This window comes from Rhopalosiphum maidis, chromosome 3, assembly GCF_003676215.2.
Source record: "Rhopalosiphum maidis isolate BTI-1 chromosome 3, ASM367621v3, whole genome shotgun sequence".
In the NCBI taxonomy this organism is placed as follows: domain Eukaryota; kingdom Metazoa; phylum Arthropoda; class Insecta; order Hemiptera; family Aphididae; genus Rhopalosiphum; species Rhopalosiphum maidis.
In genome coordinates this window covers 44,698,167-44,719,766 of record NC_040879.1, presented here as the reverse complement: position 1 = coordinate 44,719,766, position 21,600 = coordinate 44,698,167, and the positions used below count along the sequence as shown (strand labels likewise).

Sequence of the window (21,600 nt, the reverse complement as noted above, 5' to 3'; positions counted from 1 at the left end):
AAAGATATTATGAATTTTATGTCTTGTATATATTTAGTTTTCTTAACTACATGAATCATGACTGTAGTTTAAGTGATTTTTTTGTTTGAAAAGATTTTTCCAAACAATTTATGGGCATCTTTTTAAATAGTATATCAGCTACAGATATAATTATAGTTAAAAAGATTATATTTAATGCTTAAAAAGCATTTATAAATATAATATTTATATTTATATTAGACATTAAAATCTAGAGTCCCAGAAATAGCGAAAAAAAATCCATAGGCTTCCAAAATGCAACGAAAACGGAAAACGGAAAACACGTTTACGCATTAGAAATTAAATGAAACGCATTTTTGTTTAAGAATTATTTTTTTATCATTAACCAAACATAAAATGTAATTTGCTTTCAAATCAAAAACCTATTAATTAGTCTAATTATTATGAAACTGTGTAGTTTTAACCTTCGATACTTTTCAATAGCAAAAACTACAGAATTATTTGTTTAGCCATATATTATATAGGTACATAATAATCTATTGATAATATTCTAACTTAACACAGGTTAGGATATTTATCAGTACATAAGGATAAGGATAATCCGAATATCATAATCGTATGTTCGTACGTATAATAACCGTGTTTTGAGCTCATCGCCACAAACATTAAGTATTTTACTGTACGAGGACACAACATTAGGACTATTGGCGGAAGACGGATAATGAGAGAAAAATCACTGGCCAGCGATGGTCGCATATCAAGCGTTAGTATAAATAGGTATCGCGAATTCGTTACCGGACGCAGTCCAGTCGGCACAAGCGCTCCGGTCGTGTCCGTTTACATTTCGCGAGTCTTCCGGGTATATTCGAAATAATTCAACGCGCGCATATATGTAGGTAACAAATAATGTTATTTCCATTTGCAAGCATAATATTGTGATAAAATATATTATACTTACTGAAATATAATCGAGATACCCGCGAATCGCGCTACACCGTGTAAATCGTGCCGAAACATTTAATATACGCACACACACACACACACACACACACACACACACATATATATATATATATATATATATATATTGCATAGGTGTATAATACCCACGTCGAATAGTCTGTGAAAAGGTATAATATCACAACAATATAATAATATTTATCGGCGGCACACTTTGCCGACGGTAGCCGCAGTAGCGATTTTTCTTTTCCGTCCATACGCGAATTAGGGCACATATATAGGAAAAAAAGAAGAGGGAAAACCCGTTGTTTTTTGACGTTATATCAATATTATTATTTTATTCACTCCACCGCCGTCGCCGTTCGGAAAACCGATCTTAGCTAGGCCGCCATAATCGCGTTCGATATCTAAACACATTCGCTCAAATTTCGTCGTAGTCACTCGCACAGTCGCCGTCACCGCCGCCCACACGCTTGAGGACTCATGGAAGTTACACGGTCGTCACTGTGGTTCCTGGTCGCGTTGGCCGCCGTCTTGCAACCAGCCCGACCTCAGACTTCCAAGCCGAACATCGTTTTCATTTTGGCCGACGATTTGGTAAGGCACGGCGTCAGTGTCGCAACTACCGGGGGTGCTAGTGGTGCACAAAACCCCTGGGCCCCGGGCAGCTGGGCCCTAAATTTTTAAAACTAACTTTTTTTTCTAAATATTATTATGGTTACAATTTATTATATGTCTGATCAGAATGAAAAATGTTTAGACTATAGGAGCATTATTATTCAATATTATTCAATAATGCTAATAATAACAATTTTGTGTATTTAGAAATTAAATTATTTTTTACTATCTAAAAATAGAAGGATTTTGTATAAAATTAATGCATGCCAAATAGTTTATCGCACCGCGCCACCCACCACAACACGTTTCATATAAGTATACTATATATTATAAGGTAACTTTTTAAGCATGCTCGCCCCATTTGTATGCTTAAATTATGTACACATTCAAATTCTGAGTTTTGGAATTTTTAAATGTAATTAAAGACGATAGTTTCGAGTACTTAAATTGTTCACAACATTTTAGAAGTATCCTGTGGCATAACATTGGTTTTTCAAATGAGAACATAATATTATGTTTTAAAGCAAAATGTGAATCAAGTAATTTTTCTGAAAATTTTGAACTTCCGGAATTATTCTACTTTAAATACTAAGAACTAAGGATAATAATCTATTATACAAAAATAATTTGTAAATGGATACGAGCTCGATAATTATAATTCGGTATGCAATATAAACTATTCGTTAATAATTACTACTTATTACTAAATGCTCATGGATTAATATTGCACCTGACAGTTTTCAAAACATAGACTATTATCCTCATTCTTTAGTATTTAAAGTATAATAAAAAATTCCGAAAATTTTCGTTCAAATTTCTATTACAATACGTCAACATTTTCAGAAAATTACCTGATTCACATTTTGCTTTAAAACATGAAACATATATGTTCTCATTAAAAAAAAAAAGTTGATATCGCCACAGGAATACAAAATACTTCTTAAATGTTGTGAAAAATATAAGTACTCGAAAATATTGTCTATAATTACATTTAAAAATTAAAAAAAAATCAGAATTTGAATACACACATATTTTAAGCATAAAAATGAGGTAAGCATGTTTGAAAAATCACCTTGTGTTGTGACATTTGTAACAAAAATACAATAAGCACAAAAAAGTAATGGTACAAATATGGAAACATATTTTAATATTTATAGTTTTATACAAAACATTATTGATGTTTCCCAATTTTATCCTAATGTAATTGTAAAACCAATAGATTGTTTTAGGAGCTGCTAGTCATTTTGCTCCTCATCCATCTGTGTACTGTGTACAATAATGTATAAAGCTACAAACAGAAAGTTATATTTTTAAGGATCTATTACATATTTAGGTCCTTGGCTAAATGGGCTCTATAATATTAGCTTGCACACCCACCAATATATACCAAGTTACGGCACTGCATGTCGTTACGTCTAAGACTCGTTCGCCCACAGAACGACTATGATAAATACATACTATTATTATACCAAGTGGGTTCGTAACTACTTTTTTTAGCACAAAAATCATCGTTAATCTTTTAGTTGTGCTGATTAGTTAAAAAAAACTACATCAAACACATAGGAAAGTATGTATATTTAAACTTAAAAAATTTCTTTTAATAATTTTTATTCTTCCGTTTAAATAATAATTTATTTCATATTTGTAATACTTGCAATATATATAGGTTGGGTTTCACTATTATATATCTGAACGTAATTTATTATAGATTTTGATTTTATATAACACATTCGATGTTTTACTTTAAATACAATGATGTTTATACCGTTTATTATGAGTTATAACAGAAGGTAAAATAATGTTTAAACCGTTTATTATTTGACTGAATTTTTTCGCTTTGCATCGGTGGTGGACTATTACAGTCAATAATTGTTAGCCCCTGATTCTTTAGAATGGACTTAGTCGCCGTGAAACAAATATCTGCGCCTATTGTAATAATTTAATATTTACGATACTTATTGACATTATTGACAAAACGAAGAATGCACTACTTTATTGCTATTATATTATTATGAATTATGATCGCCGTGCACAGTTTATTGCATGAAAATTCACCGTTCTTACTCCGCGTGTTTGCGTTGTTTATTTAAGTAGGTTTGTCAATTATTAATTTTTATACATATATCCAACAACTCAATAGTTGGCAATATTAGAAAAAAAACTAACAAGTATATTGTACATAAACTGTTTAAAAATTACTATAATTTTATCGAATACTCACACGCTATAGTACATGTTGTATGTTGCATTATATAATATGTAAAATATTTGAGACTATTATGCAACTTCAGTCAAAACATTTAAAAATCTTAATGGACCATTACTATACTGTTGACAAGTAAATGTGTATCGTAAAATAAAATGTAAAAGTAAGTGTAGTTACATTATAAAAAATTACCAATAATGTGTAAACATAAACTGATAAAATTCACCATACTACCCAATATTTAGTATAAAAAAATTCTCTTAAAGTACATTTTGTAAAAAAAAAAAAAAACAAAGCGATTTATAACACATATTATACACATATATCCTTAAAAGTTATAAAAATTAAACCCAAATTAAATGCATCATTTAAAATATAATATAATCTATTTATTTATAATATTTATATAAAAATTATTAATTGTTGTACGTTTTGATGGGGATATAATTGAAAACTATCGAACCAATTGGCACCAAATTATTCACACATATTAATTGAAACTCGGGAAGTGCTTATAACTTTGTTTTTCAACCCCTATATTGGGTGACTTATATACGAATTTCATTTTGGCACACAATAATCAAATATTGTTTTATTTCTATACAGGGTTTCTATTTGTTACAGAACTAAAAGATACTTTTATAATCTATTTATATACATTATAAACGAATGATTATATATATAATCAAAAAGTACTCAACCGATATATTTTGAAAATTTCATAGATTTTACTCAAAGAATAATTGGAACCACGTTCGAAAATATACCAAAGGATTATCTCGGCAGTATTAAATACCATATTTTCAAATTCTTGAGATTTTTTGAATTACTTATTAAGGAATATCCAGCTGTAACTTTCTTTTTTTCAAATGAACACCTCCTTTTTCTACTGCAAATTATTAAGCAAAAATTGTTTCTAAAAATATTAGTTGTAATGACACGCATTTCTATAATAATAATCACTACGTTTAATCGATTCAAATCTACAATAGTACAATCCTTGAATCCCGGGAGTTTATACGTCAGTTCTTAGATTAAGATTTGTGTCCACCAACAAGCGTAGATAGGGCGAATTATGCGATTTTGACATTATCAATACGTTTCTTAGGTATATTTAGGTATAACCTATACGCTCGACGAGCTCGTCACCTTCGACAAATACTCACATTGATTGGCTATTACGACACGCGAACTCGGTATAATTGGCCAAGTATAGGTAATCGGCGCGACCGGGTTGTATAATATATTTTAATAAACCACAATTATGAATATTATATATATATATATAATATAGGTACATATCGTTGTTGTTGTGTGGAATGCCGAAAGTGCTTGGTGTAATACCTATAACAATAATGGCAGTATTCGCTAAATTGCAATGTTATCGCAAAAATTGAGCGTCACTTATTCGTTCACCCCTATAATATTGAAATGACCCACGTGTGCGTATACGTATTTTGTCGGAACCAATCGACGATTTTCATTGTTTGTGAAACATGTGTCCTTGTTGTAGGTTCTCACATTCTAGTCAAATGTTCACTACCATTGGCCGCGGAAAAATAAACTGCACGTCAGTGCGAATGGAAAGGTTGTATATTCCCTACAAACAGAGTTTATGTTACTCATCAATTATTATTATAATAAACAGTGGTATAATTATTAAAATATTGTTTTCTTTTTATAAATAAAATAATTGCCCATTCTCGAATTTCGTAAATAGTTCAACCCTCTCTCTCTCTCTCTCTTACACACACACACATTCTTCGCGACAGTGCATAATTTATAATATTATTATTAAAGTTCTTTTAAAGTTCGGAGGTTTTGCGAACCTAAACCAATTGGGAAATACAAATGTTTTTCAAGTCAATAATTCAATTTTTAATAGGTACAATCGAATCGCGATAACTCTAAGTTGAAGGTAGATAAAAATTCGCTTCGAGATATCTAACTTGAATTTATATTAATTTATAATTCTAGGGGAATAAAAAAAAATTCAACTTGTCATCTTTTTCAAGTTATCGGAGGTGCGAGTTATTTCGATTCGACTGTATTATTATTTATGTGAACATAAAATAGGTGATTCGGAAGCAATATGTATTTCATTCATATTTTATTCGTTATTCATACTTTATACAATATAATATAATTATTATTTGTTAACTACACGTATATTATTATGGAAGTGTTAAATCACTTTATCGTTTTTTTGTAAAAAATAATTATTTCTCAACAGACGTTATATAAATAATTTAATAAAAAGTTACAATATTACATACTATACGATTTGTAAGACTCAATTTGTATTGCTTTATAATTATCTAACATTTTTTTATTAATAATTATATTTTGGTAGTTTCCACGAGTTATAATTAGGAAGTACTGGCCCCTTAAAAATTATTATTAATACTGATCATTTCCATTAAATGTTACTTCTTATTGTTGGCTTTAAACGTTAATTATGTATACGCACTGTGTTGTTTCTTATAAGTACTACCTGTCTAAAATACTACATTATGTATTTAATAATCTAGATAGCCATACATTATAACATATCTTGAAAATTGTGACTTAGATTTTTTCTTAATTACTGTTGGGAAAATACGTGAATATATTATAGGTGATAATCGTCTTAATAATTACATGTATACGTGCTTTTTATTTTATTTCCGCCTCTACATAAACAGTACGTTTGTAATGTTATATAGATGCAACGATTATGATAATTAGGTAGGTATTATTATTTATATGTTTACCTACTCTGCCTATAACCCGACTTCGTCCGTGAAAAATTAAATAAATATAAAATACGGTGCTATATAGGCATATCTCAATTTTAGGGTATACCTCAGTTCATGTGCGAATCGGCATTTGTTATTCATTAGTACCTCACCTTAAGTAAATTTAAAAATTCTAAAAATCATATTTTGACTAACTTTATTATGAATGAAAAAAAGGGCACCAAACATGGTAAATCACAGTGTATATTTTTTTTAGTTCTACCATTTTTTGTATGTTTGAAGTTTACTGAAAAAATACTATGTTTTTTTTTTTAAGATAATATCTTTGTTATTTTATTATTAATATAATATTGTAGGTAAAATGTTGAAAGCAAAATGAATGCTAATGCACTTTGCCTCTTCGGCGTACGTTAGCAATTCGTAAGGGGAAAAGAGTTGAATAAAAAAGAGGGGAAATTGAATAACATAATAATGTAATTTTTAAATTTATTCATTTTTCTGCAAGTCGATTCGCTGAAATATTTCTACTGAAATCTCAGATTTTCGTCGTATGTATTATGTATAAGGGCAAAGGACTGGAACTGATCATGACGACGTAGTAAATATAGGATGACGACCCGCTTTCAGACGTTACGTAAAAACCATAAACGATCTTGACATTAATAAACAAATAAACTGTAATAATACAATGTTGACTGTATACGATGAGAGCATTGACATTGCACATGATAATAATATAGTTTGCAAATATTTTGCGGTCCTTGTGGTCGTCGCGGCGGTCGACTATTTGTAAGAAAGTAAATATCTTTCATGCCCTGCAAATCAATACAATTACAATAGTATTGTATTTTCGTGTTTTCTCGATAGAGAGGTATAAAAACACAACTTCGTGCACGGGAAATGTTTTTTTTTTTTTAAATCAAGTGACATAATATAGTGGACGGCAGTAGAGACAAACTGATTGTTAATGATTTATAATGTCATTTTTATATTGTTTTTATAAACGGCTTTTGCAATTTATTTTAGTTTGTTTATTGACCAATTACGTTTTTGTTACCTAATACTATTATTTTGAAATATACAATGTTTAACACATTTTTTTAAAATATAATGTCTATCAATTTTTTGTATACTTGTGAGATGTGTATCTATCAAAGTGTTTTCCATGGTGATTAATAAAATAATAATATTATATATTAACAAATTAAATTATACTATTAAGAAAAGATCATGTGACTAAAATTATTTATAACTTACTATAGTAACAATAAGCGTGCTTAAAAAAAATGAATGGCAAAATTATAAGGAACTTGAAAATATAATACGAATACGTTCGACATTTTGTATATTAAAATTATAATAATGATGTGTCGGTAACCTAAATATTCGCAACGACAAAATAGTATAAATATACACCTACTTAAAAATAATTTAACAACTAATTTTGCATGTTCATAGCTCGTAGGTTCGCCCACGTTTTCTTGTATCTTAAAACATGAATCACGTTGACATGGAAAATGAGCCCAAAGATGTGTTTATATCATGATTCCGACAATATTGTATATATTATAGTAGTGGAGACTAATCGTGTCACACAATAATAAATTCGAAAACTCTTTTACCAGCCAATTGTAATTTAAAAAATAAATTGTCTATTGACCGCGGACACTATAATATTATATCTGTGTAAGCACTAAACGAACATATCATATTTTATACAGTAGATTTTTATTATGTCGAACTATATTGAAATCTCTTGAAACTACCTTAACTATCAATACACTTATTTTACATTTAATAGCGTTTTGCTCTCGATAACCCAAAATAAAATTAATCGTTATTCTTTATCTCGAATATACAAATAATATTTTTATTACGGTAAGAACAAAAAATTAAGCAATAGGTATATTCAGTATAGTGATTGTGATCTCACGCATCTGTATAGTTAATATTTATAGTTATTCGTATAGAATGTAGTGAAATGGAAAATAAGTGTAAATTAAATGTCCTTACAATTAATTTTTACATTCTTATAAAATTAAAAGTAATATTAAACAAATTTTAATGACAGATTTAAAAAAAAAATGTATTGATTTATTGTTGTAGTTTATTGATATGCATATAATATTAGTACTTAAAGTATTCAAATTATGCATTTTAAGCATTCAAATTGTCTACCAATTTTTTTAAGAATTTTAATAAAACTCGATATCCCGAACTTTTCCCTGTTCCCCTTGAAATTCGACATAACGAGAATCTTCTACTATATATATTTTGAATACCTACCTAATGATAACAGTTTGAGATTCGTTTGGCAAAAACAGTACTTATATCTGTTTGATAGATGCGAAAATGGTTTTCATAGAACTGTAATAATATAAGTATATTGTTATAATTTTCAGCAGTCAGCGGTCTTAACTACGACATGTACCGATACACTGCAGCAGCCCATATTCATAAATCATAGTAATATAAATACACGGCGTATCATGGAGATATTATGCCAATTTTACAATAAAAAGTAATTTTAATGTGTTCATTGTGATACACACTCTATGTAGATGGGTATAATAGGTGGGTATATATATAGGTACCTACTTATTTCCTACTATAATACTTTTCACCTTCATTTCTATGGGCCATTTTATCACGTGAATGGACGAGTAGTAATAGTATTTAGTGAGACATATTTTCTATTATGGTTTTTTTTTTTTTTATAAATTTTCATCCGTTGACAAGGTTGCAGCTGTCATATACGCCGTCCGCGGATCACCGTTTGATAGGTACTGCAGCGAGTATTGATAAACCATCGCGTGAGAGGACATTCCAAAACGAACACTTTGTTTTGTCCCGGTCCGTTGAACACGTACGCATTAATCATAAGTAGAGCTCGTATTTTTAAGGCAATATTAACGCGCGGTGAAAATGTGTTTGGTTTTACGAATTGTACGAATTTATTTTTTTAAATGTCAATCGCATTTGGTATTTTTTAAACGATCTTCTTGAATACGGTCCGCTTATGATTAAAATATTGTAACACGCCAAAAATAACTACACATATGCGTGATATTATTACGAAATTATTAATGTATATTTCTATTTTTACATTGGATATTTTGCAAATTAATATAATATTAAAATTAATCGAAAGTATGTTTTCCAATTTATTCTCTTTATTTTTAAACTCTTTAACCCATGTATTGCTTATTATTTTTAAGAACCGTAGCTATATCAAGTGTCAGAGTATTACGATAAATATATAAAAATCTCAACAGTATATAACAAAATATTAACAGGAAATATCCAGTATCACACACTTTTTATTTTTTATTAATTGTTTTTAACATTGATTGCAAATACTATTATTAATCAAACGTACATTTTTTAAGTCATCTAAGGTTGAAATTTTCAAGGTTGTTAAAGTTAAATTAATAAAGATAAATTTAAGTACACAGTATAATAAAAACATGTATTATTGTAAAATTAATACATTCATAACTCCGCTCGAAATCTAAAGAGGAATTAAGCTTCGTTATAAATGAGCTATATTTTTTTTTAAATTAAATATTTACAAAGTTAAAAAATCAAAATAATCAAATCTAATGAAAGTATTTAAATGAAAACAAGTGTATATAAAAGGTTTAAAATGAACAAATAAGTAACCCCACTATTACACAGTAAGTGACGAGCGTATCTTAACAGATATAGATCGGACACAGTTGGACCATATATATACGAGCATTAAGTTGATTTTTAAATAATTTTAAAAATGCATAGATTTTATTACCTAAGTGATAATTTAAGTAACTTTATAATTTAAGTTGAAATATTTTAAAATTTCTACGATTAATATTTTTTAATTTTCGTGTGTAACTACAATATAACAGAAATTAAAAAATAGAAAATTAAATCTTATTTTTCTTTTTTTCTATGTTTATTCAATTTATTTTGAAAATTGTTAATTTTTACTCCTCAAAAGCATCAAAATAATTCAACTTTTTACCAGAATTTATATATGAATTTGAAAATCAGAACATTTTTTCTTTTATAACTTAACTAACGTGTAACACACATAAAAAATAATATGAAGTTTGGGATATTTTGAAAAATATAAAAAAATATTTAAAAAATGTTCACCAGTCCTAGATAATATTAAATTCAGATTTATCGCCTATTTGTCAATAAGATTAAACGACATATCGTCCATTGCCCATCATTAAAATAAATAATAATCATCGTATAATAATAATAATAATCGTTGGTGTATTATCCATATAACAGAATTAAATATTGACAGATTATGTACCTCATTATTTAAAAAAACTATTGAATATTAATGAAAAAAAATCAGTATGTCAGATTTGAGTAAAATATTTATCTTTCTATAAGATTAATAATATGACAAATATACCTAATTAAAAATCAGTCAAATACTACAATCTATCCACTCTTACCTTCGCAGTAATGCTGTAATAAAGTGACTCCACCAGCTCCTCACCAACTATATATCACAGCTAATGGTCAATAGTATAATATCATGATTAGCGCAAAAATAATACTCAAATTAGTATTCAAATATAAAAAATTTTTAAAATTAGACAAAACAGAAAACTGATAGTGTTCTTTGGGAAACACGTTAAAATTATAATATAGTTATGTATTAAAAGTCCTAAATGAATTTCAAATTTTTTTGGTTGATTTTTCAATATGTACCTATTTATCTTGAAAAAATTATAACATTTAAAAAATATAATATATCTATATTATTGTATGGGTAATAAAAAATCTTTTATTTTTCTAACCGTAATGTCTAGTTTACACCAAGCCGTTAAAAAAGCAACTTTTCGTATTCCAAAAAATCTGAGATAAGTAAAAAATAAAATGGAAACATTTTCTCGACATTATCCAAATTTGCAACATGCACAGTAATAGTGTTTCTGGATAAATATTCGCAGTGGTAAACATCACACGATTTCTGTTTTGTTCCTGTTTTCTGTAACATTATAGTTTTTTAGATGTAAACGACTGTTAGCGCAACATCCAACAAATTGTATACATCGTCAATTACAAATTAAATACATGTTTAATACTGTGTTTATACGCCTATATTTGTCTCGTACATTTTGTTTTTGATTTTTTTTTTATGTTCTGTCGGCTCGATGTAAACCTAGCATCATAACATGTTTTTTATACAATTTTACATTGTACTTTAACTTACTAATCGGATACCCATACTAGAAGTTCAGTTGTTAAATTAATTAGAAATAGATAATTGAAATTTTTTCTTTGGTTTGGTATATTATTGTTTTGATATCTACAACATATTATAATAGTTTAATTTCAGTATCTACCTGGCATCCCCCGAATATTTACTTACTGGCCGCCACTAGACTAGTAGTTACAACAGCAATTTACGTACAATATCGCGTACGGTATCGACTGATTTATGTTTATATTTTTAGCCCGAGCTCCGAGATAAAGTCAACGGAACCGAACTGAAAAATACGGTGACTTACATCGAATAGGCACGTTTTTATGGTTATATTATAAAACCGCGAGAGATGACAGCTAGTTTTTCGCTCGTTTTCCATTTCGCGTAACCCGACCACCTGCTGCACAACTCTGTATTATATATCATAATGATACGACAACCAAACAACACGCGTTGCTTCACGCAGTCATGACGGCGGCGCGGGCGTTTAGTCTTGCGGATATAGAAAGCGCAATAGGTCGACCGCATATGCCGCCGCCGTGTTTCGACAATATTAGTATATTCACTGTGCTTACGTGAATATAATATAATATTTCGCGTGCGCGCGCGTGTGTGTGTGTGTTTTGTCCAGACTCTAAATTATCTCTGTATAAATAATACGTTGACATTGACCTTGATAATACGTGTTGACGAAAACGACAACGTTTTCGCTTCGCTCAATTCGGCACGAGACCGGCGAAAGCATATTACTGATTGTAATCTGTATAAATTTTGCATTCGGAAAACAAATTCTGAGTACAGTATAATATTATAACTATTAGTCGTTTAATATAAATTATAACACACTGTATTTGTTGGTTCTTGGTAGTCACAGCGTCCCGCCGTTCCGTATCAGAAACAATACAATATTATCCATAAATAATATTTTATTGTCCCACTTATGCATTTCACAAAACAACCGTTTTGTGTATTTTCGATATAAATAACTTTGTCATATTATACCTACATCTTACGAATGTATAATAAGTACACTGATTGTTAACATTATATAGGTAGGTACTTATATTAAATAATAATCAAATAAAAAATACAAACACTTATAACAAGAAAATACTGCAATTGTACAATCGCTTAAAACTGAAACAAAACTATTTCACATCTTACCTACAACAAGTCACATGGGATAAAATCGCACGTATATCGGTCGAATTATGTAGCATAGTTTGGTTTATTTTGAATACTTTGATTGTTATTTGGAATCGAGGAAAAAAATAGAAAGTTGAAATTTTTGCCAAAAAATATGTTTGCGTGGCACCGAAAAAAAATCTCTTTATGACTATTTACAATGGGTATTGTAATAATGTGAATTAATTAATATTAGTTAATACATTTTATTCTTGCAAAGTTGCAACGTCATTTGTTGCGAATTTGCGATCTGTTTGTAATTTTTGAGTGTAGAGCAAAATTAAACTATGGCATTTGACATTTTGTGTATCACCACCAAAAAGAAAATAAATAAATTTTAGTGGAAAATGACTACTTACATTTTAACAACTGTAAAATTAGTAAATAGACATTTTTAAAAGAAATGATCATGTTTGAAAAAAATAAATTTAAATATTTCTACATTGTATAAAAAAAAATTATATAATTATAGTGGACCATAACTTTTTATAATTTTTCCAATTTATCAGATGTTTTTTCTGCAGATATATATTTTAACTGAAATCTTGACCGAAATTAAAATTTTTTTTATAATCTTCAAAAGACCTTTTTCTAAATCTCGTTCACTCTATATACATATACATATACCTATTAATAAATGACGATGAAATAAATTAAAAAATTAATAATAATAATTTTCCTATTTACAGGGATGGAATGACTTGAGTTTTCACGGTTCTGATGAAATCCCGACACCTAACATTGATGCGCTGGCATTCAACGGTGTTGTGCTAAACAATTTATACACTCAACCGGTATGCACGCCGTCTCGAGTGGCACTGATGACTGGAAAGTATCCCATTAAATTAGGTAAATAATCATTATCAAGACACGCAAATGTAACGAAATTAATTAAATCAAATTTTCTCCGGTTTCATAAAAATATGTAAAAGTTGGTTTGTGGAAAAAAAAGAAAAAAAAATATTTATTAGTTTCTAGTAATATTAGATTATTAGTTGCGTATATACTACAGAATTAGGCGAGAAAAGTATGGAGCTATTAGAGTTCGAACTCCCCAAACGAAAAATAGATGAATAAATATATCAAGTTTATTATGCGAATAATTATATATTAATATTAAGAAATTTAAAAAAGTAGAGAGTAACAAACTTCAGGAAATTCAATAATAATTAATTTCCTAACTGTGAATATCAATAAAATCTATGAGTTTCACTTAAACTATTATTTTGGTTATTGAATATACCTACTTATTTATTATTTTATTTCCAGTTTGTACATGCAAATATTGTTAAATAACAATATATTATAATATAAATTAACAATATACATTTATGTATTCGTTGTACGATATGAGCAGAGGGTAGATTTTATTTTTATAAAATTATCAATCAGTAGTATATTGTATTTTAAATTAATACCAAGTGGTATAAAATACGTGTATACGTATTAAATGTAATAACGTTATCAATTAATCTTATATAATATAATATTATCCATTTTAAATTATCTACGAGTTACAAATAAATGAAATACAATTTTAAAACTTCTCTCCCTGGTAAAAATCGTATCAACGCAACTGCACTTTGACTATTAATAAACGTGATAACTTCTAATAAATGATAAAAATTCTGAACAGGTATGCAAGGTCCACCAACATATGGCGCCGAACCAAATGGCTTACCGCTGTCTGAGAAACTATTACCGGAATACCTCAGAGAATTGGGATACACGACTCGAGCTATAGGAAAATGGCACTTGGGTTTCTACAAACAGGCCTATACGCCTACACGACGAGGTTTCGACTCGCACTTTGGTTATTACACAGGATACGTCAGTTATTACGATTACATACTTCAAGACGTCGTAAGTCGAATACATCCATTTCGTTTCGCTAGTTCAACGTATAATATTGTATTAGGCTTGTGAATTTATATGAAAATGCATTTTAGCTCTACGAAAAACATATAGCTTTCTTGACATAAAGTTTTAATTAATTAAAAACGAATTCAATGTTGAGCCTTTTATTTTGACATTATCTATTATTTTTTGGTTTTTTAGATCTTTTTGGCCTGTTTAAGTTATTTTACAATATCTGGAATATCTTCAATATGTAATAACCTTATGGACCAGTAAAAATGCTTAAATGTTAGCAATTTTCGTGATTTATAGTGTATATAAAGTCTATGGATAGATGCATTATTTTAGATTTTAAAATAATATCTAAGACTTTTTTTAAAGCATAGTATTCATAACATTATTTATTAATTATTATATTATATTTCTATAAGCTTATTATTGCAATACAAAATTATCGGAACAAATAAACACTCGTGTACTGATAATTATTAAATAATAACAGCCGGCTATTTATTGAAAAATTAAAATTCAGGCAATTAAAATATTCTTATAATATTATTCAAATTAATTGAATAGTCATTTATAAAATTTCTTGTTATTTTAAACGTGAACAACTTTATTCAAGTCGAATTGAACTCTAAGATTTGAATGAACACTGAACAACTAAGAAAAATACCTTTCAAAATACTACAAAAATACGTGATAATATTGTGTGCGCGTATACAGTTTTTAAACTTTTAAAAATATAAAGTCTTAAAAGTTAAAGTCCAATGCGACCTGAAAAAGTCTCCTGCGCCTTTAAAATAAAAAAATAATTAATAGAAATTCTACTATTTTACCAAACGCTTGAATTTTTCCTAACAAACAAGTTGGCTCCGGCATGCTATAAAAAAAACTTACAATTGTCTTAAACGACAATTTTACTATACAGTAAAATACTATACTTACTATACTATACTATACTATACTTTTTGTTACTATACAGTACCAGAATTTTGGCGAGTTCCACGGGTTTGACATGCGACGAAACGACACTATCGCCTGGGACGTGGCCGGAAAGTACGCCACTGACGTATTTACCGACGAAGCTGTGCGATTGATCAAAGAACAACCAGCCGACCGGCCTCTGTTCATGTATTTAGCGCACGTGGCCGTGCACACGGGCAACAGGGGTAAGAATTTGGAGGCACCTCAGTCCGAAATCAACAAGTTTAATCACATTTTGGATCCAAACCGCCGAACTTACGCAGGTACGACGACAGACCGCAATTAGTAATTAATAAATAATGATGAATCGTTTTCTTCTAACAATAATTTAATCATGTTCTTTAAAGTTTTGTTAATTTACCCATATTGCTTTTCAAAAAGTAAGATTATTATTTACAAAAATTGAAATTCCAAAAAAAAAAAAATTTAATAAAAGTAAAAAAATGACTTGATAAAAATCGAGTACATTTTAACTTGATGTTAATAGCTATAGTTTTTTTTTCAACTCGATCAAATTATTGATTAATAGATACATAAAATCGTTTATTTTATTTATGTTTACTTTACAACAGTAAAACAAAGATCGTTATAAATTATAAAACTGATTATAATATTATCTATATAAATAATATGGTAGGTAACTCATTTAACGTGTAAACTTGCTCAATCATTAATACTGTAGTACAGATTAAGTATAGTCTAATAATATTATATAGGTACGTTGTTGGATTAAAACAACATAAGTAAAAGACAGATTTTTACTGACTAAAAACCTAATAGTTAATATCATGTTGTTTTAGCTATGGTATCCAAACTAGACGAGTCTGTGGGTCGAGTAGTGGAGGCGCTAACGGAAAAAAAAATGTTGCAAAACACTATTATCGTGTTCATGTCAGACAACGGGTCGCCGTCATTCGACAGTTCTGGTCGAGGTTTCGGACCCAACGTCGGTGTAACAGCCAACTGGGGTTCCAATTTCCCATACAGAGGTGTAAGTTTCGTGTATATAAATCGTGCCTTGAATTCAATTTCAATATGTTTTATTGCTAGATCTTAAGCAAGGAATTAGACTTATTAAAAAAATCTAAGAAAATACCTAAACAACATTTAACATCACAATCTAGAAAACTATTATTAAGACAACTTTATTAAGTATAAGTATACAAAATCTTTAAAATTGTTATTGGATACATTGTATCTATACATTAGAATCAATTCATCAATTGTTATGATAATGTGGAGCAATAATGATTTTATTGATTTAATTTTAATTATGCTGAATTTGGTCTGATTAATTGCTTTCAATAGTCATAAAAGTATTTAAGTACCACCATAGCAGTTCGCTATGTTATAAATTTTATATTATTGCCTGTTGGTTGTTGGCCTGTATCGGCTGTATTGACCAGTATAATTGAGTAGTTGTATAATATGTGTATAGAATTTAAAATGCAAGATTAGATCAATTTTACTTATTTGCGTTAATGTTGATGTTGGAATTTGATTAAAATTTATAAATACAATTTGAACGTGTATATTGTGTTTTTGAGCTGGATACAACATTTTTTTCTGACCGATTTCAAACGTTATCTAAATTCGTTACATTCAGACCACGCGTCTATAGTGTCTAGTCACACTGTTATTATTACTATTTTTTAATCAGAATTTTTGTAATGTTACGATTATAACGAATAATGGTTAATTAACTACTGTTTTATGTTATCACAATTTTAAATAAGTATATATATATATATATATATGTAAGATAAGTTATTTTTTAAATATAAATTTACTAATGTTTAAAAAATCATAAAAAAATGCTCTTAAAATGTGCTTAAAATCAAAAATTTCAAGAAATTCAAAATAAAATAAATTTTGACAAGCCATGATATAAATTTGTACCAATACAGAAATCACCTAACTTAATCGTACATCAATAAAGAATACTGACTCTAGAAAAAAATTGAAGTGCGTGGAAATCTCAGCCCTGGTTCGTGAACATAATTAGGCGACGAATCCATGATTATAAAAATATTTTTAAAAATACTATACGTATTATATTAGCACCTCAAAATCTTGAAAATATAATACTCTTTAATGAGTATTAAAAGAGACTTTGATCACACATACCCTCTTTAGCAACAATCGTCATCTATTAAATATGCGACTCTTGGTGTTAATATAATAACTACATTATATAAATTAATAATATAACATATTAATTTTTATATCGGCTTGAATTTTTTTCGCAGATAAAGAACACATTATGGGAAGGTGGCGTTAAGAGCGCGTCTTTTATCTGGGCTCCACAATTCCAGGAAAATCCTCGAGTTTCCAAACAACTCATGCACATAACTGATTGGTTGCCGACGTTATACTCGGCTGCAGGTACGTCTTCGTGTATAGCGTCGTATTTTAGACGCGTAATGGTACATACATTTAACGACTTAGATTTAACAACTCGATTCTACAATGCAAAGATTTGAGTTGACCATGTCGCATTATAGCAATTTACCCACGTTCTATTAAACAAACTACTTTACATTAGTACAATGATTAACGGTTGTATAAACAATAAAGGAGTTGATCGTTAAATTAACAGCTTCCTTCCTCCTACTTAAAATCCAAAACAAAAATACGATTTAATTTTGTTTTAAAAATGGATATCTACTTGTAAATAAAACGCACATTTGTGTTGAAAAAATTATAATATATTCAATATTGGTGCTTCAGAAACAATAAAATATGTATTATATATGTTTTCACGGTAATATTGGTAACTTTTTTTCAGGCGGAAATGCTGGATTTTTACCAAAAAATCTAGACGGATACGATCAATGGACATCTCTCACATTAAATTTACCATCGCTTCGTAATTTCGTTTTACTCAATATAGACGAAAAACAGCGTTACGCGGGTATTCTCAAAGACAACTGGAAATTAATTGTCGGTAAGTTAAAATATTATTTTAATAAAAACTTACAATCATTTCAAAAGACAAAACATATACGATATATATAATTAAATAACTATTACGAAATGTATTACCTCATATCTCGAATCACCGATATAATAATTAGTGAAACTGGTCGTCGTATGATTTACGGCGACTCGTTTTATCGATGATAATATTATGAACGACTGTCGTTGTAAAACCGTCTGTTGCGCTCCGGCAGGTTCGACGGCGAACGGGTCACTGGACGGGTTCTTCGGGGCGACCAGACCGCGGACCCCGTACAACGCGACCGCCGTGCTGTACAGCCCGGCCGGCCGCGCGCTCGCCCGGCTGTCCAACTCGCTGCCGTTCGCCACCGGCGGCACCGCGTGGCCGATGAGCGGCGTCCGCGACCTGCTGGCCATGCGGTACGAGTCGACGGTCCGGTGCAACCCGTCGCCCGAGGGACCGCGGGCCCGGTCGCCGTGCCCGGCCGGCGAGGCGTGCTTGTTCGACCTGGTGGCCGACCCGTGCGAGACCAACAACGTGGCCAAGAAATACGTGACGGTCAGCGGTCAGCTGTACGAGGCGCTCAAGTACTACAGGCGGCTGCTGGTGCCGCAGACCAACCGGCCGTTTGACCCGGCCGCCAACCCGGCCCGGTTCAACAACACGTGGTCCACCTGGATGTACTGATGACCGTCGCTGTAAATGTGCATCACTATATAGGCGTACTTAGTATACGTATTCCCCGCACAGATTCTTCTGAAAAATAATTCCGGTAAATCCACTTGAGAATATACGCATTAAACGCGAAAAATAATGGTCATTAGACGCATCGATATTTTAAAGTCTCTTATATTGTAAATCGGACGAAAAGCCCATATTCTGTACGTTCGTGTTTAGTCGACGGTCGTAATAATAATTGTACGTGTTCGTGTAGGTCCTTGTAAATTATTAAAACATCAAATGTCCCTTTGTGAATTCATTCGCCTGCATAGCGCTCGCGGCATGTTTTTTAACGTGATTCGCCGACTACTCTTTAAATCTTCCTGATATCTCCCCAAAAAAAATATTAATAATATTCTTTAAATTTGGTACCACAATTTTATAGTACATAAACTACAAGCATATAATATGTATATATATATAAGTATCTACACTCGATTGCCAAAACTAAATCCCCTGTAGCGACCCATATGATGGGTTGAAAAAAGAAGCTTAAGACGATTATTAACGTCCGCGAACAAACAAACCCGTCGACTATTGATTAATGCACTGTACAGAAAATGTGTCATCCACTTCGTATTTTTGGTGTCTATTTAGTATCTTGACCTTTTGAAACTTTTCGGGGAAATAATAAGTGCGTATAGTGTTTACTTTTGAGCATTGTATAGTTAAGTATTTCTATATAGGCTCTCGTTCACGTACGAGTAGTTGTAATTATTAAGTATATATTTTTATTTTTTATAATTTATTAATTAATATTATTACACGTCCCTATTTATTGTACATGCTGTATGTCGGATGAATTTAGTAATAATACTTTTGAATGTTTATATTGTTGTGTAACTTTATATAAATAGTTATAGGTACTATCAAACGAAAGACAGAACGTAAAATTGTATTTTGTCGTTCAATTTTGTATAATTTTTCAATTATTTATTGAGAACTGTTTTCTTTGTATTTTCATTATTTTTTAGGTTACTTAGTTGACATTTTATATTTGATGATAAATACCTATGTGCCTATATACACGTTTATATATAACTGATAAACAGATAGATAGATGCTTCGAGACTGCAGACTATAATAATTACAATATAATGTCTATACATAATATATATTAATAATTGCATGCTATGTTATAAATTTTACAATTACACATATTAAATATTATTATTATTTTTTAATTAGGGATAGAGGCATTAACCACTAGGTCGTTAGCCTATTAAGTTCAGGCCACTATGCTCGTTCATAAATTATTCATACGCAATAGCCTTATTAATGCCTGTAATTTTGCAAATATTGCACTAATGTTAATATAATTAACACTATGATCTAAACTTTAGATTCTAAACTGTGTGGATCTTGGCTCGATATATTTTAATTATTCTTTTTTAATATAACTATTTTACTTTTGATTTAATGTTTCGTTCAAGTATAGGTAATTATTTTAAGCGTAATAACATTATTTTTTTTTTTAAAGAACTGACAAATTTAATTTTAGGATACAACACATATTAATTTTTAATACATCTATGATTTTTATATATATTAACTTTATATTATTTATATTAATATTACTATATAGATACTATAGTATTTATTATGGTAATTCAAACCTGTATGTTTGTCAGTATAGTGCAAAATTAAAGGAATTACGATTATTGTGATAAACTTTTATTTTAATTGTTAACCTTACCTATTATATTATCTATACTGATTAATAATAATATGAAATATTTTTACTATCAAAAATGCTTAGTAGATATAATTAATTATATCATAATAACAACCTTTTATAATTTTTTGACATGTTTATTTAAAAAAAAAAAAAACTTGAAATACCATTAGGACACGAATATTTATGAATACATCAGCTGTAGTTACTTATGTAACTACATATGTATTTAGTTATATAATGATCAGGACTCGAGACTTGAAGCATTTGCTTATTTTTATGGATTAACTTAAAATGTAGCAGAGTACCATGGAAGTGTATGTCATGTTACAACACGTTCAATTATGAAATTTGAAAGTGCTGTTTTTGCTTTTTTCAACGATTTTTTTAAAAGATGCTTATTTCCAGATTTTCCGATTATTTTTGCTTTTTTGACCAGTTTTTCTACTTTTTATGGTCTTTTCAGAAAATCCCTCGGAAAGTCTATAAACAATAATGCAAAATGTCTTGAAAGTTAAGTTT

At 29.4% G+C, this 21,600-nt stretch overlaps 1 protein-coding gene across 1 annotated transcript; it reads left to right on the top strand.

Annotated features, from left to right (window-relative positions):
• Window positions 1–793: 793 nt before the first annotated feature.
• On the top strand, window positions 794–20,898 carry LOC113556052 (arylsulfatase B-like). The gene is made up of 8 exons (XM_026960772.1): window positions 794–1,536; window positions 13,588–13,747; window positions 14,535–14,761; window positions 15,741–16,005; window positions 16,543–16,733; window positions 17,992–18,127; window positions 18,531–18,689; window positions 18,916–20,898. Exons 1-8 carry the CDS (start codon window positions 1,423–1,425, stop codon window positions 19,368–19,370), a joined length of 1,707 nt encoding a protein of 568 aa, XP_026816573.1. The 5' UTR covers window positions 794–1,422; the 3' UTR covers window positions 19,371–20,898.
• Window positions 20,899–21,600: the final 702 nt, after the last annotated feature.

Coding starts and splice junctions, on each gene's coding strand:
- LOC113556052 (XM_026960772.1), top strand. CDS start 1,423: ATGGAAGTTACACGGTCGTCACTGTGGTTCCTGGTCGCGTTGGCCGCC. Junction 13,748..14,534: donor AAAGTATCCCATTAAATTAG/GTAAATAATCAT, acceptor AATTCTGAACAG/GTATGCAAGGTCCACCAACA. Junction 16,006..16,542: donor AAACCGCCGAACTTACGCAG/GTACGACGACAG, acceptor ATGTTGTTTTAG/CTATGGTATCCAAACTAGAC.